Source organism: Camelina sativa, chromosome 20 (genome assembly GCF_000633955.1).
Source record: "Camelina sativa cultivar DH55 chromosome 20, Cs, whole genome shotgun sequence".
NCBI classification, from domain to species: Eukaryota; Viridiplantae; Streptophyta; class Magnoliopsida; order Brassicales; family Brassicaceae; genus Camelina; species Camelina sativa.
In genome coordinates, this window is record NC_025704.1 from 6880803 (window position 1) to 6900198 (window position 19396).

The 19396-nt window shown below is 34.1% G+C and overlaps 4 protein-coding genes and 1 long non-coding RNA gene across 5 annotated transcripts; 1 reads left to right on the forward strand and 4 right to left on the reverse strand.

Moving 5' to 3' along the window:
* Positions 3374–5436, forward strand: LOC104769759 (peroxidase 56). Its single transcript, XM_010494043.2, has 4 exons — positions 3374–3726; positions 3828–4013; positions 4343–4508; positions 4880–5436. Exons 1-4 carry the CDS (start codon positions 3496–3498, stop codon positions 5287–5289), a joined length of 993 nt encoding a protein of 330 aa, XP_010492345.1. The 5' UTR covers positions 3374–3495; the 3' UTR covers positions 5290–5436.
* LOC104769761 lies at positions 5958–6740 on the reverse strand. The gene is made up of 2 exons (XR_764433.2): positions 6262–6740; positions 5958–6159 (listed from the first exon to the last, which is right to left on the reverse strand). It is a non-coding gene; the product is annotated as an uncharacterized LOC104769761 (long non-coding RNA).
* LOC104769762 (40S ribosomal protein S9-1) lies at positions 8169–9577 on the reverse strand. The gene is made up of 3 exons (XM_010494044.2): positions 9466–9577; positions 8819–9200; positions 8169–8548 (listed from the first exon to the last, which is right to left on the reverse strand). The coding sequence occupies exons 1-3, from the start codon at positions 9491–9493 to the stop codon at positions 8365–8367; spliced, it is 594 nt and encodes a 197-aa protein (XP_010492346.1). The 5' UTR covers positions 9494–9577; the 3' UTR covers positions 8169–8364.
* On the reverse strand, positions 10095–12237 carry LOC104769763 (zinc-finger homeodomain protein 8). The gene is made up of 2 exons (XM_010494045.2): positions 11566–12237; positions 10095–10873 (listed from the first exon to the last, which is right to left on the reverse strand). Exons 1-2 carry the CDS (start codon positions 11858–11860, stop codon positions 10350–10352), a joined length of 819 nt encoding a protein of 272 aa, XP_010492347.1. The 5' UTR covers positions 11861–12237; the 3' UTR covers positions 10095–10349.
* LOC104769764 (50S ribosomal protein L27-like) lies at positions 15395–16770 on the reverse strand. The gene is made up of 4 exons (XM_010494046.2): positions 16660–16770; positions 16191–16301; positions 15965–16089; positions 15395–15881 (listed from the first exon to the last, which is right to left on the reverse strand). The coding sequence occupies exons 2-4, from the start codon at positions 16285–16287 to the stop codon at positions 15609–15611; spliced, it is 495 nt and encodes a 164-aa protein (XP_010492348.1). The 5' UTR covers positions 16288–16301; positions 16660–16770; the 3' UTR covers positions 15395–15608.

Genomic DNA, 19396 nt, shown 5'->3' on the forward strand with positions numbered 1-19396 from the left:
CAGTTGATGAAGATCATGTTTACTTTCAGTACGAGTTGCACTGTTCTATATATACACCAAAATATTGACAAAACACCGTAAAAGTATGGAAACCTAATTTTTATGGAAATATTGATATTATACAATTAAAATTTTACGACCTAAAATGGTTTATTATTTGACCGAATATATGTTTTACCAGTATTTTTTATGTAATTTAATTTACTAATTAAGTACATATACTTTAAGAAACAATAATTAAATTTTGAAAAAACCCAATTTATTTATGGTATTTATTAAGAAATAGTATACGTAAACTGAAACGGGGAACTTTGGTATTCCATCTAAATATAATTTTTGAAAATTATAATTTTTAATTTCAACTAAAATAATAAAAAAATATTCAACAGAGAACTCTGGTATTCCGTCTATAAAACTTACCCAATCTCTTTTTGTAAAAACTGTCTAAATATTTTATATACAAGATAACGAACGTAAGACAAAAAATTCTGATGAATACGAGACGAGACTAGATGAGATGAGACAGGATGAGATGGGATGGGTTGGGATGTAAGGGGATGTGACAGGACGTTTTTCATTACAAATTAAACATGATTAGGTTTAATTTTTTAATTTATACATGTGCTGTAGCACTCGGATTAATATATTTTTTAGTCATTTATATGAAAATATTTTGTGCCGTGCTGTAGCACGGGTTACTACCTAGTTGATAGTTGTTGTGTGGGTGTCTGAATCGAACTAACATAATGCATGTCGCTAACAAGCTAAAACAAAAAAACAAAGTATATATGAATGATAATTTTATATAAGAAACGTGATATGCAAAGAAATGATTAACAACCTTTGGGTGTATTATAATATATACTGGTGCACATTATTTGAGAACATGAACAAAAGAACAACTTACATTAACACTGTTACCGGTAATTAATAAACATTTGTAAATATTGTAACTAAAGAGCCATTACTCAGTTGATAACTAGACCTTGTACTTAAACATTTAGGGTTTTTAATTTTTATATATGCATACGTTCTACTACGTACTTTCTTTTAATAACTTGTATCTGCGTTAACAACGTTAACAAAAACATTTCCTCCTTAACTTTCTATATAATATAATGTCGTAAGCGAGTTCTTCTTGTTTGATTGAGTGAAGCAGTAGAGCACGGTCCTAAGTCCACCTCCCCCCAACGCACACCATGCATTACGTATACGTTGAAATGTTACAATCACATGAATGTGACTGGAACTGGATGAACATGCACATTGTTACGGGCTTACGAGGGCAAAATAATTGATGTGATCAAGTCCAAATATAAAACGACAAGAGAATAATTGATGTGATCAAGTGCAAATATGAAACTGTTTTGTAGTTTCAGTCCAGCGTTTGTACGATACAGTCAAAAGGATAATAAATAATTATGATAAACAAATCTTAAGATGTATTATTTTCTCCTACTACCATATCATTGTATCTTTGTCAGTTTAGAAGTCCAATATCACAAGCAGTACTAGATTTGGACCCGTGTTAGAGCACGAGTTGAAATTCTTTTTATTTGTATTATAATTTCAAAATAAAATATAATTTATAAGACGGTTTAGTATTGTAAACTGAGAAACGATTGTTATTATTTTTATTTTTATTTTGTATGAATATGAGAGATGTATTTTGGTGAATCGAGATCTGAATGATTTTTATCATTGTTCTTTAACCAGGACCGGACCGGCCGGTCGGTTTGATCCAACCACAACCCGATAGGTATTCTGGTCAGGGTAACCTCTTAAAACCTAACAAATAAAACCCTCAAAAAACCAGAAAAAACCGCTAAAAACCCATAAACCGGTGGTTGAACCGGTGAGTCAGACCGGGTTGTTAGTCTCAAATTAAAATATTTTATTTTGGTAAAATTTTAAAATCAAACCAAATTAAAGATAAATGTTGTTATTTAAAGACATTGATTTATATTAAAAGCTTGAAAGGGTGTTAGATCAGATTTTATTTTGAAATCCACAATAAAATCTCGGAAATCACGATTAAGTGTGATTAATTGCAAAGTTTTTATTTCTTTTTACGCCTAACAGTATATTTTTATGCCTAACACTATATTTGGTGTAACAATATATGGAATAATCATAATATTTTTTGGAAATTGTATAAATCATTGTAATATTATCTTTAAGAGGATTCTTTGAGATATTCTTTAGTGTATTTGTAATTTCATATAGCTACGGATTTCATCTATTACATTTATTTTGTAACCAACCTATATTTAATATATTATCTATTTTGTAACCAACTTATAAAAATTATCGATTCTACAAAAAAAATTGTGTACTTCCGTTTTATTATAAAAAAAAATTGTGTACTTTCTTTTTATGATTGAGAGTATATTTTATCCTCTTAAGTAATTTGGTTAACGTTGTGGTTTATCAATAAAATCTCAGGAAAATAATTGGTAATATTGTGATTGTAAATCTTTGGAAACAACGTAATCTTCCGAACATAAAGTTTGGAATATCCATGAAATATCAATTTAGAATAACCAGTTTAAAATTTTCGGTTACAATTAAAGTTTTATTTGTTACCATTAATATATGAACTATCAATTTGTAACCAATTAATATATGAATTAATCTATAACCTATTTGTAACCATTTATTTGTAACCTATTTGTAAACAATTAAAATAATGTTATGTACTTCTCTTTTACTAAAAGGGGATTCACTATACTTCCCTTTTATGTGTTACCATTAATATATGAAATATCAACTTGTAACCAATTAATATATGGATTAATCTATAACTTATATATAATCTATTTGTAACCATATATTAAAATTATAAAGTCTACCAAAACAATGTTGTGTACTTTCCTTTTATTAAAAAGGGGATTGTTAATTGTTAATTCTCCTACCTACCACATATTTTGTCTACGTGTTAAATAGACTAGATATGAACGGCTTGTGTTAACATTTTAAATGTTACAAAACGTACAATAATATTGTAGTTTTTCTTGTGGTTTACATGTCAGTTTCAAGTTAGTAGCTAGTTATTGACAAATTACCATTACTTAGTTATTTTTTTTTATATACATTTAAATGCCTAATTGACGAAGATATCTGAACATTACCTAGTTAAAAAAACTTTAAGTTTCTGCATGGTTTTTATTTTTCCTTGTTTAAAATTATTTGGCAGCCTTTTTCTGGTGGAAATAGTAATATATATACATCAAGCAAGCCGATAAGAGCCATAAAGAAATTATAATTATTCTCCACAAACAATTATATATAATTCAACAAAATTACAAAACATTCCACATCTTGCTCTTTAAAAGTCAATTCTGTAACCACGAACATTTTTATTTTATACTAACTATAGTACTTATAATTTCCGTGACATTAACTATTACAGTACTTTAGTATAAATAACAACACCAATCTTTATGTCAATTAGTTAGCATCAAGCATCGATCAAAAAAAGAAGCTCATAACAATATGGCTGCTTTGAAGATGACTATCTCTTGTTTCGTCTTTCTTCAAGTACTATCGTGCTTGCTCTCTTCATTTGCTCCAACCAATGCTCAAGGATTGAAAGTTGGGTTCTACGACAAGTTATGCCCGAAAGCCGAGCTTATTGTCAAGAAGTCTATCTTCGAGGCAATGAAGAAGGATCTAACACTTGGAGCTCCTTTGCTAAGAATGTTCTTCCACGATTGCTTCGTTCGGGTAATATAATGTTCTTTCTTGACGATCTAACACTTGGAGCTCCTTTTCTTTTTTTTTGGGCACTTAATCCATTTAGTTAAGATTGAATCATGTTGTTTTAGGGGTGCGAGGGCTCGGTCTTGCTAGATCTAAAGAACAAAAAAGATGAGAAAAACGCAATTCCTAACCTCTTCCTTCGAGGGTTTGAGATCATAGACGATGCCAAGGCAGCTCTAGAAAAGGAGTGTCCGGGCATTGTTTCCTGCTCTGATGTATTGGCTCTTGTCGCTAGGGATGCGATGGTTGCGGTAAGTATAAAGTTTTAGTATCAAGTGATAGTTATTTAATATTTCGTCAAGCTCACGGCATCTTTATTACTCGATCCTTATTTGCTTATTGACATTTTTTACATGGCGATTGTAGAGTATAGACTACATAACTCGTCTTTAAAATTAAAAAAAATGCTACAAAATGCACTTGACTTAATTTCTCAAGAGACTAGTAGCTAGTTCAGGTTTAGGTTTGAGCTTTTCTGACTGATCATAAAGAAAATATAATTCATACAATCTAATTATATATGATATGTTGGATTTTTTACATTATATATTTTATGGTACACAAACCAATATATATTCAGCTCAATGGACCGTCGTGGGAGGTTGAAACAGGAAGAAGAGATGGTCTGGTTACAAACATCAATGAGGCCCTATCAAACCTACCATCACCATTTAATAATATCAGTAGCCTTATCACCCAATTCAATTCCAAAGGCCTCAACAAAAAAGACCTCGTTGTGCTTTCAGGTATATATGTCATAAAACCAGAAAAATCATAAATTATACTTGGCGCATTAAAATAATTAAAGTGCAGTGTTCTTTGAACAAACAAGAATATCAGATTAAAACTCATTAACAAAGAACAATACATATTGCTCTTGGTATTGGTTTTGTCTGACATCTGATAGGATTGACCTGAAAATTAGAAAAAGCAGTCTCCAGGGAAAAATTTTGACATTGAAAAAGATCATACTTGCTTGAAATATCAGATTTTGAAATACTCTGTTCTTCTACATATTAATTTCGTAGATTAATCTTAGTATTGGCTTAGGATAATAACATAATAAAAATAAAGATCATTCTCAACTTATTTGTATATATTTTACATTCTGATATAGGTGGGCACACAATTGGGAACGGACACTGTCCTCAAATCACAAACCGGCTCTACAATTTCACAGGAAAAGGAGATAGTGATCCAAGCTTAGACACGGAATACGCGGCCAGCCTCAGAAAAATATGCAAGCCAACGGATACGACGACGGCTTTAGAAATGGATCCAGGAAGCTTTAAAACGTTCGATGAAAGCTACTTCAAGCTTGTGTCTCAAAGGAGAGGCCTGTTTCAATCCGATGCAGCTCTTTTAGACAATCAAAAAACAAAGTCTTATCTTCTCAACCAAATGAAAAGTGATAGGTCTACTTTCTTTAAAGACTTTGGTGTCTCTATGGTAAAGATGGGTCGGATTGGGGTTTTAACAGGTAAGGCTGGCCAAATTCGCAAGAATTGCAGAATGGTTAACAAATAAAGTCACAGATGTGTTTTTGTGAGATTGTGTTGTTATATTACTGGTGTTTTTTTTTTTCCTAAATAAATAATATGTGAATTAAACATATTGTTGAAAAGTCTGCCATTATTTATGGAGCAATATTAAGAGTCTCGAACTCTTTTAATTTGTCGAGTTTTGTTTCTGCCATCTTTAGAGGTTATTTCCCTCTGTAATTTGACATTATTTACATGATATAAATGGCTAGTGACAACAAAATCCAAAATCGTTACACCAAAAAATATGATTAGATCATAAATATATAGTTTGCTTTAATCTCATATATAAGATTTGTAATATTTTGTTTGTTGGCTTGCCTAATCTAAACTCTGTATATAGATTTGTGTGGTTTTGTAATGAACGTTGTTTCATTATACTAAAGTAGTGGTAAACAATGAGCTAAAAAGTTTCAACATTTATTAGGATTATGAATATATTTGGCCAGTGAAATAGCTTTCAAAATTAGTCGAACTTATCTTCAATGTCTACCTATTAAATATTTTATGTTTGAATATTAAAACATCTACATATTAGGACGGGGCATTGATTTTGGATTTGTTTATTTCTTAAACCTGATAACCTCTATACTCTAGTAGTCGAGTCACATAGTCTATGTATGTGTTATATAGTTTGATAAAGGGATTCATATGTTAAAACAAAAGTGATAAGAGCATAAAGTCTCATGGATCGGAGCTCATTCATATATACATTCACGGTTTTATATACACATGACATTTGATGACCAGATTAAAAAGAAACAAAAAAAAAAAAAAGACACTCTCTTAAAGGATCTTCCAGAAAACATAACGAAACAGAGAAAGTAAAACAGTAAACGCAGAGGATGAGTATCGCCTGCACAACACAAAAAAAAAAAAACAAGAAGATCAAAACCACAAAAAAAAAAACTAAGCTCAATACATAAACAGATACACGTACGAATCGATGGAGACGTACCTTTGATCTAGGAAGATCTCACTTTACCGCTAAGAGGCGAACAAGGCAGGTTTTGCCGAGTGATCAGTAACAGATTAAAACGACGTGGACGTATAAATCGTCGATGATCCTCCACTGGATTGATCATCATCACTTTGTCTTCGAGGAGAACGTAGAGATCCTCTTCCCTGATCTTCAAAACCTGGCTATGAACAACTCTCTCCTTAGCCGTGATCCAACGTCCCACCGATCTAGGAGACTCTGTCTCAGCTTCCGACGAACCACTGCTCTCTGTTTCAACCTCCTCCTCAACCATCTTCTTAGCTATCATCGCCTCCATCTCAGACCACGATTCACCTTCTCCTCCTCCTCCTCCTCCTCCTCTCATCATCATCAGCGTTTATAAAGAGAGAGATTTGTGAAGAACAAGAAATTCGAAATTCGAAATTTTGAAATTTTTTTTAATGTGAAGTGTGAGAGACATGTGAAACGGAGCTCTTTATATTTATATATACAGTGGCACAGACAAGACACAGAGATCTGCTTTAGTTAAACCGAAACGGTTACTGTTTGACGTGTCGGTGATGATGACGTCACTTGAAAGATTAATAGCCATGGATATTTCGCCACGTGGAACGGTTTTATCTCTGTGTGTGTGTGTTTGTTGTTGTTTGACCGGTGTGAGATGATGAGACGTGTGGAAGAAGAGGATATCGGATCTGGAAAACGACCAAATCCGGCGCCGTTTTTGTTCGGCATCTTTTTCAGTAAAACTTCCAAAGGATTATTGCCACGTCATCCCCACCAAAACAAAAAAAAAATCTGAATTTAGATTTTGTTTTTTGTTTTTACATTGATATACAACAACATTATCAAAGATCCATGACTCCATGTTATGTTGTACAGGTATAGAGGTTATAATTATTTCTAATGTTTTTGGGATATTTTATTTAGTCATATCAGATATTTGTTGTAGTGTATTATATTATTTCGTTGATTTTAGTTATGTTTTTTAGATTTTTTTTGACAACAAGTGTGTTACACATGAACTTCTATTAATTGTAGTCAAATTGAACTATTTTGTTCTTTGCGTAGATGGGGAGTCAAAACAGAGAAAATTTTGAAATCCACTTTAAGCATTTGAAAAGGTTTTATACCCGACCAAACGTCTACTCAAACATATTTATACTATAACCTTTCAATCTTTTTCCGTGGAGATGTAACTAATATAAAACTATAGTTTTCTTATTTAAACAATAATGGAATTATGATGGTCGAATGATTGGTGATATAAAATGTTATAAAAATTAGAAGATTCACATCTCCATCGGGCAGATTTTCAAAATCAAGCCATAGTAATGTAGAACCAGAAGGAAAATAAAAAAATCATAATGTAAAAGTCGATTTCAAACTTTCAAAGTATACGTGTGAAAATGGGATTGATTTGGTTGTCTTATGTCTCTCATTGAGGGATTAATGAATATTAATAACCATACTAGTATTTTTCTTCATTTACGTGTCGGAACAGCCGACCGTTGCTTGAATCTTTTATGTATAAACAAAATTGTATTGTAAAACTGTTTTTATTACGATGGCAAGATGGTTTCCACGTAGCACGCATGTAACACGTGTGTTAGTATGATACCGAGTGTTGGGTAACAAATGTTAGTGTGATATCTCACTAAAATTGTATAATCACTGACGGTGATATCACTAAAAAAATTTTAAAAAAATTTAAAATCGACTTAAAGAATATAGAGTCAATGCAAAAAGGCTTAAAGGAAATACTAAAAATTCAGAGCTAATGGCCCAAAATTATAAGCCTGGCTAGAGTTGATGGATCACTATTCTATGCAAATCTTTGATCAAGATGACCAATCTATTTTTGTGCTCAATCTAGAGATGGCTTTCAAAAGCGTCAATGTAAATATAGGTTAAGCAAGTAGACAAAACTTTTAAGGATAAATTGTGAGAAATAGATAACCCAAAGGTTCAGCAATCTCTGCGAGTAAAATAAAACGAAACCATAAAACAATCCTCTGAAAAACGAACAACAAAGTCTTGGATACTACAAAAGATCAAAAAGCAGATTGCTTCATAGCTAAAACGGCACGACTTTCAGATTTACTCTTCATCATCACCGTCAGCGTCACCACCAGAGGCTTTCTTGGATGCAGACTTCTCGTTCCTTCTCTTCACTCTTCCTGGACGGCCACCACCGAAGGGACTGGTCAGAGCAAAGTCGATGTGCTTCTGTGAATCAAGTCTCACCATGAATGATGGAATGTTCACCAATTGCTTTCCAACCCTAGAACAACAGTAAAGAAACAAAACCAGGATGAGTAATCAATCAACATATATGCCAAGAATCAAAACAAGACATTATAAGCAAAGACAATCTGGTTTAACCAGCCAAACAAGAGCAAATTGTGAGAAGATCATTCATCGTGTACAACTTCATAAACCAATCCAGACTATTATAAAATCATTTCAAAACAAGTCATCAGTCTCAATTCAGATCCATTTGACAGGACAAAGATAACAAGTACAAATGAAATGAGTAGAAGAAGCCAAATACCTGATATGCCTCTGCCTGATCAAGACACGAGAGTGATGGATAGACTTAGCCATACCAGACTTGAACACAATAGTCTGAAGACGACGTTCAAGAAAGTTCTCCACAGTCAAGGCCAAGACGTAATCGAGCTTGTTCTGGCTCTCATCAAGAAGACCATAACGGTTCATCCTACGCAAAAGAGCCTCACCTTCGAAGATCCTCTTTGGATTCTTCTCATCAAGGGTAAGAAGATCCCTAGCAGCATTACGGATACGGCTAAGAGCGTACTGCACTCTCCAGAGCTCACGCTTGTTACGGAGACCATACTCACCAACAAGCTTCAATTCAGAGTCAAGACGCTCCTTCTCGTAAGGACGACGTGGTCCCTTGAAGGTCTTTCCATCTATTCAACCAAAAACAACACACAATCAAACCAGCAACAAGGTTAGATCTCCAAAGCTTTATATCAGAGATTGATTCAGTACACGAAATGAATATACAGAATCAACAGCTCAGATTCACATATCTATATAACAACACTACACAGGGCGTGGGATCAAAAACCTTAGATAATCCCTAATCTAACAGGTAAGTTTGATGACTGCGGAGAACGAATCGGAAATGAGAGTAGTAATCTAGAGGAAAAAGGAACGAAGAAGAAAGCTTACAGTTGCGGTAGTAGCAAACGTGCACCATATCTTCGTCTCCTTACTGCAAAAATCGGCGATCTGAATAACTAGGGCACGCAGAGAGCAATGAAGGAGACGAATGAGGCGTTTTATAGGATTTCTTAAAACCCTAACGCTACACTCTCACTTTCTTTGTTGGGCCTTTATAACTTAAGGCTTTATTATTTGTTGGCCCGATTTAATTAGTTTATAATGTTTTTGGGCTTGGGCTCCGATTTTTATTCCTTTTTTTTCTCTGTCACCAAATTAACGATTTCTTTTTGACATTTAGATCTACATATCATAAAAACTAATAATTGCAAGGATTTTGAGATGTTTTACCAGTCTTGCCTTGATAGAACAGCAAGAATATTTTAAAGTGAGTGGTCTCTCTAATCATATTAACCTAACGTAGTGTCTAATCTTTACCCAGTCCTCCTAATCATATTGAACAAATGTAGCTTAGTATCTAATCTAACACACAGTAGATGACTATTAGCATCGAGAATATACAATTTAGTTTTTGAGTACTCGTATCACATAAATTCAACAATTTGTTTTGCACTTTGTATAGAATAAACCCGAAATAACCATGTAAAGTAAATTTGGTATAGGAATTCAGAAAACAATTGGATTAGTTCACTTTGTCATTAAATTTTAGGAGGTTACTCTTTTTATCTCTCTTCTTGCATTTGGTCTGAAGCTACTCAAATCACCTCCCTTAAACTACTAACAGCAGTTACAAAACAAAAGAAGGAATATAAAATAGACTTGACCAGTTGACTAACATTATTATTATAAAAAAAAAAATCATAACCGAGAAAAGAAAAAAGAATTAGCCACTAAAACGACGACGCTTTTTCAAACGTTTTCAATTCTCTTCCTCACGTCGAAGAAAACGACCCATTCGTCGGAACAACACTCTCACGACTATCTCCTCCACTTACTACTCCGCCGTTAGCTCTTTTAGCTCCGCCGCGTCCTGAAATCTTGTTGTTATGCATCCACACTTTGAAAACGCTTTTATCAACACCAATCTCCCGACAAAGCTCCTTAACCGCCACGTCATCAGCTCTAGGCATCCTCCACCCAACTCTCTCAGCGAACTCGAACATCTTCTCCTTCTGATACTGACTAAACTTTGTCCTAAAACGTTTCCTAGACATTGGACCCGCCGAGTTAGCTCCTCCTCCTCCTCCTCCGGAGAGTGCAAGGAGCATGTAAGAGGACGAGATCGGCGGCGGAGAAGCTGAATCATCGTCGTCAGGACTACGAATCCCCACCGGATGAGGAGGAGGTGGCGGAGGAGGAAGCTGGTGACGGTTGTGAGGACGAAACTCTATCGCCGGAACGACGGCAGAAGCGGATAACGGATCGTCTTCTCGGCGGTGGAAGTTACGGTGGCAACCACAAGCGGNAAACTACTAACAGCAGTTACAAAACAAAAGAAGGAATATAAAATAGACTTGACCAGTTGACTAACATTATTATTATAAAAAAAAAAATCATAACCGAGAAAAGAAAAAAGAATTAGCCACTAAAACGACGACGCTTTTTCAAACGTTTTCAATTCTCTTCCTCACGTCGAAGAAAACGACCCATTCGTCGGAACAACACTCTCACGACTATCTCCTCCACTTACTACTCCGCCGTTAGCTCTTTTAGCTCCGCCGCGTCCTGAAATCTTGTTGTTATGCATCCACACTTTGAAAACGCTTTTATCAACACCAATCTCCCGACAAAGCTCCTTAACCGCCACGTCATCAGCTCTCGGCATCCTCCACCCAACTCTCTCAGCGAACTCGAACATCTTCTCCTTCTGATACTGACTAAACTTCGTCCTAAAACGTTTCCTAGACATTGGACCCGCCGAGTTAGCTCCTCCTCCTCCTCCTCCGGAGAGTGCAAGGAGCATGTAAGAGGACGAGATCGGCGGCGGAGAAGCTGAATCATCGTCGTCAGGACTACGAATCCCCACCGGATGAGGAGGAGGCGGAGGAGGTAGCTGGTGACGGTTGTGAGGACGAAACTCTATCGCCGGAACGACGGCAGAAGCGGATAACGGATCGTCTTCTCGGCGGTGGAAGTTACGGTGGCAACCACAAGCGGCGCACGTTAGTGTAGTCGGGTCGTTGGAGTTATAAGCCGGAGACGGCATAAACTCGCCGCATCCGTCTAAAGCGTGACCTCCGATTCTTGCGGCGTGGTTCTTTAGGCATTCTTTGTAAGTTGTCGCAACCGCAGCCGCTTCGGACGCAAGATGATTGTGGTGGCAGCGTTTGCCGTTGGAGAAAGAAATAGGCTTCGCGGGCTGGATCCGGATCGGAGCTTCGATTTCGGGTTGCCTTGAATCCAAGTCGGATACAATAGTTGTTGTAGTTGCTATCACATCCATCACTGAGGACGACTCAAAACATTTAGCTTTATCAAAAAAAAAAAAAAACAAGAATTGTTTAGTGACCTTAAGAATTTGGGATGGGTTTTGATTATTGGATACAAATAGAGAGGTATAAAAGAAAGTATTAGTATGAGTTTTTGTAAAGAGATGGGAGAAGATAAGAAAAAAGATTGCACTAAACTAAATTGTTATTTAATGGGAAATTTGGGACATGGGTTTATGTATTTGGAAAGATATAAGATTCTTTTTTTTTTTGAATTGAATGGAAAGATATATAAGATTAGAGAAAGGAGGAGTTTAAAAATATGTATTCCTAACTACTACTTCAACCCTCATGGAAGAAGAAAGAGATGAGAAGTTAAAGACTGTTGATAATGAGAAATCCAAGTTGTGTGGTTGAGATTCATCATCATTATGGGGTTTTTTGTTTTTCTTTTTTTGCTTGGGAGATTTGTTTTTGTTTTTTAACCATGGTTTGTTGACCCCAGCCTAGGGTTAATAATAAAAAAGATAAGTGTAATAAATATAGGCTAATAAATAGAGTTCATAGAACAGCATCTAATGTGAGTCATGTCTTTTTCTTTTTGCTAAATTTGTATCTCCATGACGTTGACGACTAATTAATTATTTACTCAAAATTTATATCAAATTATTAATCTTTTTCTTGCAATATCCAGTTATCATCATTGTTCATTATTTAAGCAAATCTCGTTTTTTTTTTTTTTTTAATATTGGTGGTGTGACAATTAAGCATAAAATTGAGAGGTTGATGTTGTGTAGTTGATTCAATGCTGTCAAACAAAATGTTAGTGTTGTTAAATTCAAAACGTTTAAAATCTTAACCTTCCCTTATAAGGTACACCAGTTTATTTCAATCTTTTGTAGAAAAACACTATCCAAAAAGCGAATTAAAATCTTAAAGTTTACCCTAATAGCGAATATTTACAACAACAAAAAAAACTTGTTTGCCTAATTCATGTACTTATCAAGATTACTCCATTCCATTTAACTAAAAATGTCTAATTGACTCATTCATGTTGACGGACGGTTAAAAGTGGCCTAAATAAAAGGAGCACAACCATAAAAAGAAAGCTGACACGAACAGTAGTAAAGAAATGATGCCGTTTACCCCAAACGTCTTAAGTCATAGTACTACTACTATTGAAAAGTCTTTCATCTAAGAGAAACCTACAAGCCTAGAACAATCGAAGATTTATATGCGGATTACTGAATAAGAGAACTACTAATAATTCATAGGACAACTCCTTTACTTTGACTAATTTGAAGTTGTCTTAACACTAGACAGCTAGCACGCGTCCATATCTTGCAACATGGCGCTGCCTAATCGAACATGGTTCGTTTACTATCGAAGACGATTCTCTTCTTCGCGAATACATTGAATTGAACTATACTATACAGTATTATTACTTAATTAATGTCGGTATATATTAACGAGTTGCACGACTTTAGACTTACAAGAACAAAAAAAAGGGAACCACCATATCAACGTTTCAAGCATTTTGATTATACTGGTCTTTCTTATTACATCACCACGGAATCTATTGATTTCATAGACAACGAAATAATATACACTCATTTATTGTTTTTTTTTAAATACTAGTTATAAGGAAGAAGAACTAGGCAAACCAACATTAAATAAGCTTTATGCCCATAACACGGATAATGTTTAGTTTTTTTTTTCATGATATAATATTTCTGACGCTATTATTGATCTATCTGTAAATCTTTTTACTATATACTCTATATATCATTATATGTTAGTGCGTGTAGTTTGATATACCACACACATATCTTACTATGCTACATTGCTAATGCGATTGGAAGAACCATGTATCATATACGATGAACGTATGGGTAGTTAGTAGGCATTAATTTGGACTGTTCTCTAGATTTGTGAAAAGAAGAAACCAGTGACATCTTCTTCTTCTTTCTTTCTTTTTGGTGGCAAACGAAATAAGTTTTAGTTTCATTGTTTTGTTTCGGGAAAATTGAATGTGTAAAAAGAAAATTGAAAAATAATTCAAAAAAAAAAATTATTAATGTGCACTGCACGACAACTTGAGAAGAATTTGAGGAAACTGTTTTAATGACTAATTCAAGTTGGCTCCACACTATGCCAAAAAAAGAAAGCTGGTTTTACTGAAATTTTTCAACACGATCAAATAAACATACTGATTCTAATTTCAAGTTTTCTTTTTGTTTTTTTTTATCAACTCAAAGATTTTGATTAACATAAAAAGGATCTTATAGAAAGAAAAGTTTACAACAGCCAAGGAAAAACCACAACACCTAATGACCTAAACCAAACTGTTAAGACAACATTAAGAGAAAGGCCACCAAGTGATCCAAGCTATTAAGACTTTAAACCCAGGAAAGCGATAGCCAAAACAGATAACTAAGTCTTTGAACGATCCTAGCAGGCTCGAAAGAACCGGATCAAACTATCAAAGAACTAGTAATAGAAAGAGGAAACCTAGCAGAAATTCCAACACAAAATAAGATACTAACACCATCATTACTGGTCGTTGTTTCCCCAAATTCTCTTATTGAAAACTAATAAAAAATATAAAAAGGAGACAGAAAGAAAGAGAACGTTGCGCAAAGTATTTAGGCTAGAAACGTTTCTCAACCTTTCTTTACATGTCAGTTTCTTATTAGTTATATATTAAAATATTAATTTTTTTTGAGCAACGGTGAACACGTTCTCCCATTGGGGATGCTCTAAAAGGATAAAAAAACTGAATATCTCACTTAACATTAGTCCTAGAAACCTTTACACGTAACGTGCGACCTGACAAAACCATGAGTTCAGTCAACTCGAAACTTCTGCAAAAGGCTTAATCACTGAAATTCAAATTTAACGCATCTAATAGCATTTAATTTGTTTTGTATTTTTTAGACAATAATATATAATAGTTAATTTAACTATTCAAAATGTATATTGTAAATTTACTAATTTACAATATTGATGACATACCCTGGTCCTAGAAACCTTTACACGTAACGCTCGACCTGACAAAACCATGAGTTCAGTCAACTCGAAACTTCTGCAAGAGCCTTAATCACTAAAATTCAAGTTTAACGTATCTAATAGCATTCAATTTGTTTTGTATTTGTTAGACAATAATATGTTATAGTTAATTTAACTATTCAAAATGTATATTGTAAATTTACTTAATTTACAATATTGATGACATACTAGTAATTTTTATTTTTGGGATTGACTGAAACTGAAAGTATAAAAAAGTCTGAACTCTGAAAACGACACAGAGCAAAGCCTGAGGCTCAATACGTTGGCCAGTTACCTTATGGGTTTATAATGGGCCGAAATATTATGTACACATACAATCAATTGGTGAGGAGGATTCAGCAACAAACAACAAAGAAGAATCAGTGAAGAAGATTGTAAATAGTCTTGTCATCAAGTTTGAAAAAAATAGTTGACGATAACTAATTTATCAACGATAATTTTGTCTGTTTTGTAAACACATGAAAAATATTCAGGGTTGATTAACAAATCGGGGAAATAGAATGAATTGGAATCTTATGAACTTATGCATGGCTTAAAACAGGCACATCATCAATATCCACACAGAGACTGAAATGCAAAAACAAAGACAGCAGATTGTTATTAAACTTGAGTGTTGCTGTTCTGATACTCATCATCTTTTTTTTTAGTCAAGAGATCATATGAAGACACCTTTGGTTTTAAATCGATGAGTTCTCACGACGATGAAGCTGTCTCCAGCTTAGACGATGAAGTTGTCTCCAACTTAGTCGTTTTTGCAGCTGCAGTGTTTCTGTAGATAGGGTGAAGAACATGACCATCTTTTGGATCAACATGAATCCATTTGCGTCCAGTTATCTTGTTTTTCTCAAACCTCACTCGGCCTTCTTTCAATGCAAACAGAGTATGATCCCTACCGATCCCGACATAGTCACCAGGATGGAACCGAGTTCCTCGTTGACGAACTATGATGTTTCCCGGTATCACACTCTGCAACGTCACACACACATACAAACATAAGTTTCTACAATCATATACTTCAATCGAAAAAATACTCACCTGATTGTTCTTACCTCTCCTCCGAATTTCTTAACACCGAGAAACTTGGGATTAGAGTCACGACCATTCTTTGTAGAACCAGCGGTTTTCTTTGTAGCCCAACGCTTCAAGACCAAACTCAACCCACTTGAAGAACCATCTTTTAACATCCCAACACAACAACAACAACAACAACACAAATGAGTTAACCTGCAAAGATGATCACAATACAGAGGAGACTGATAGGTAATAAATATATACCTGAAATGCTACTGCCAGTGTAAGCAGGAACCTCAGTGATCAGTTCCCTCAAGCTAACTCTTCTGCATAGGGATGCTGCTGAGTTAAAGAAATTCATTTTTTTCCAGAAATCTGCAAGCAACAAATAGCAACTCAAAACATTTCAAGTTGAATCCAATACAATACAAACCCATTTCATCAAATCTTTTCACAGTTGTTGTGTTCTTTCAAATGTAATCACTATCACAAACAAATCAAGTGATCAACCTCAAAAGCTATTACATTTCTCTAAATTTCTTCAACGTCCGTAAACCTGAATCAAGAGCCAGATCAAAAACACTATTTTTTCCCGCAAATTTCGCGATCAGATCCGAGATTTTTCACTATTTCTAATCAAAACCTAAAATGAGTCTGATCAGCCGATCTCTCCGACCCAGGACGAAATTGAAAGCTCTCGAAGAATGTGGTAAGGAGAAAGGAAGATACTTACAGGAAAAAATCGATTCAAAACGGCAATGACAAGCGTGACCGGAGATGACGACGGCGACGGAAGCGCGATTAGGATAAACGACGCAGGAGGGGAAAGGGGCTTTTACTCCAAAACCCTATTTGTCAAGTTTTCAACTATATGCTCAGATGGGTCTTCATATTTCACTTGTTTTACATTATGACCCCTACACTTTAATTTTGATCAAAATTGTAACTATTTACAAATTGAGGTTTAGTGGTCTCGAATTATTTGGTTTTCTCTGAAAATTGTAAACACACACAACAAAAGAATTGATTACGTTTCAAATTTCGGTTTTGGAAAAGAAACCAATCTAGCAAAAAATATGAAAACATGAAAAATCTCAAATTGCCCTCTGTATACAAACTTAGGCTGCTAGTGTATGAATGTGTGAACAAGTAAAAGTTGACATCATGAATGAGAATGATGATGATCACTCACTATGTTTTATTTCTTGTAACATTAATTAACAAAATGTTATATTTTCTTTCAAGAATCTATATCTAAAATCTCTATGCATGTGTTTGAACAACTTGACATGATCTAATATACTTTTTTTTGGACAGTAACTAATCAATATCCATGTGATCCCTCACATGCTTTCAAATCTTCTTATGAACAAATTTTTTGATTTTATATTTCAATGTTTCCTCTTAAAATGGTCCTACGGTCCGTGCCTTGCCGTGCCGTACTCCGACCCTACAAGTTTCTTATATTAACCCCTTGTAATCAATTTTGTGTCACACCAATTATTTAACAACTCTTTAAGTTTGAAAATAAAGTATTACTTCAAAATAGATAAGGGGAATCATCATCAGTAAGCTAAAAATGTCTTCTACATAAATAGGTGTGTTTGGCCTTCAAAAACAAAATTCAAACTTATAGATGTTAAGTTGAATTCTAATAAATCGAGTCCAAAATTTAAACCAGAGTAAACAAAACATAATCCTTAGCTCGATTTTTATATTTTTATATAACACATTCTAAAAAGTCTGAAAATAATTGAAAACAAAACTAGACTATCACCTAGAAGGTAAGCTTGTTCATTGTCATGTCTAACAAGTTCTCTATCTTTTTACACATTTCGATAATCCTATACGTTATACAATAACAAACGTAAAAGTCTTGTTTCTCACCAATTGGTAAGGCGAAATAATTTTTCACATTCACTTCCTTTTCATTATATATATTTATTAGGATTATCTGGGGTAAAAATGACTTTATGAAGATAACATTTTCTATCAAAACCAAAAAATATCCCATTGTTCCCTCCCTCCTTTTCTCCGGGTAGATCGACTCAGAAACAATAATTGGGTGAGAGCATGTGGAACTGGCTAGCTGCACATGCCCTTTTTCTTTTTTCCTTTTCAAACTTTTTAGTTTTTCTTTTTGGTTTTCCTTTACTCAAAAAAAAACTTTATTAGATTTTGATATTTAACCAGTAGACAATTATACAAGTTGGGATGTGTATGCGCATTAATGCATGTGTGCACGCATATATACGTTTCTAGTTTGTTGCATACAGTATGTGTTTTCAAGTTGCTTATCATTTCATTAATCGTGATTTTTTTTTCTTTCATTTACCAACTTGATTTGCCTAGTGGTGGAGTACTTACTTACCTATGTTTTTTAGGTTCCCTCCTTGCACTTTTTTTTCTTTCATATACACTCTACCACGAGTTTTTTTGGTTCATCTATAGATTTGTTGCTTGATTGACGCATAAAAAACAAAAACGATTGATGATAAAAATCAATCAATCTGATAGACCCTGAATATAACAGCGGATCTAGATCTGGTTTCTTCTATGAAAAGAAAAAGAAAAAGACATAAAAGAATTAGAGTAATGAATTTATCTTGACTATATTCTGTAACTTTATCTAAGCTAATCATGATCCGTCAACCAAGCAATGGTATAAATAATTAATAGTAATAGTATAGTAAGATTGTGATTATAATTTACAGTTGGGACCGTTGGTCACAGATCTAACTCCCGTCTCCTTCTTCAATGCACCGTCCTTATTTTTTTATTTTTTTTGTTGAATATACAACGTCAATTATATCATTTATAACTCTGATAATATATCTGTGGTTTAAAAACGTTTCGTCTTTTAAAATCCCACCAAGCATTAAGCAAGCACCCAATTTGAAGCCACGAATTAAGTTTTTAGTTTCGTTTTCATTGATAAAATGAAATGTTAAACTATATCTAAAAGTTCGTAAATTCTCATAAAAGTCTTTTACAAAAAAAAAAAGAGAGATAAAACTTATCAAAATAATTCGTAATATATTAGTAATATTTAGAGTACTATAAGCTTTGTTAAACCATGTGCAAACCATCCAACCACAGTTTACCAATATAGCAAGTAGGACTAAAATTGGATTTGGAGGAATACGTGGCGTAATGTAACTAGAGGAATACGGTAATAACGATATGTCTTGCCACAGGGAATAACTGATACGAGCAACTGTGTGTATATATAGCTTATATGCAACATCATAGGGTCCTCAACCAAAACTGCTCCTCTTCAGTACACTTCTTTTGTAAACCTCAAACTAAAAAGAGACCAAAACTAGTTTGAGCGATCTAGAGGAGTGTTTGGTTCTTTTGGATTAACTAAGAAAATGGCAAAGTCATGCGGAGCTATCTTCCTCTTGGCCCTCATTGTTCTCTCCTTGCTTCAAACCATGGTAACATCTCGATTTTTTCTTCTTCTTTTT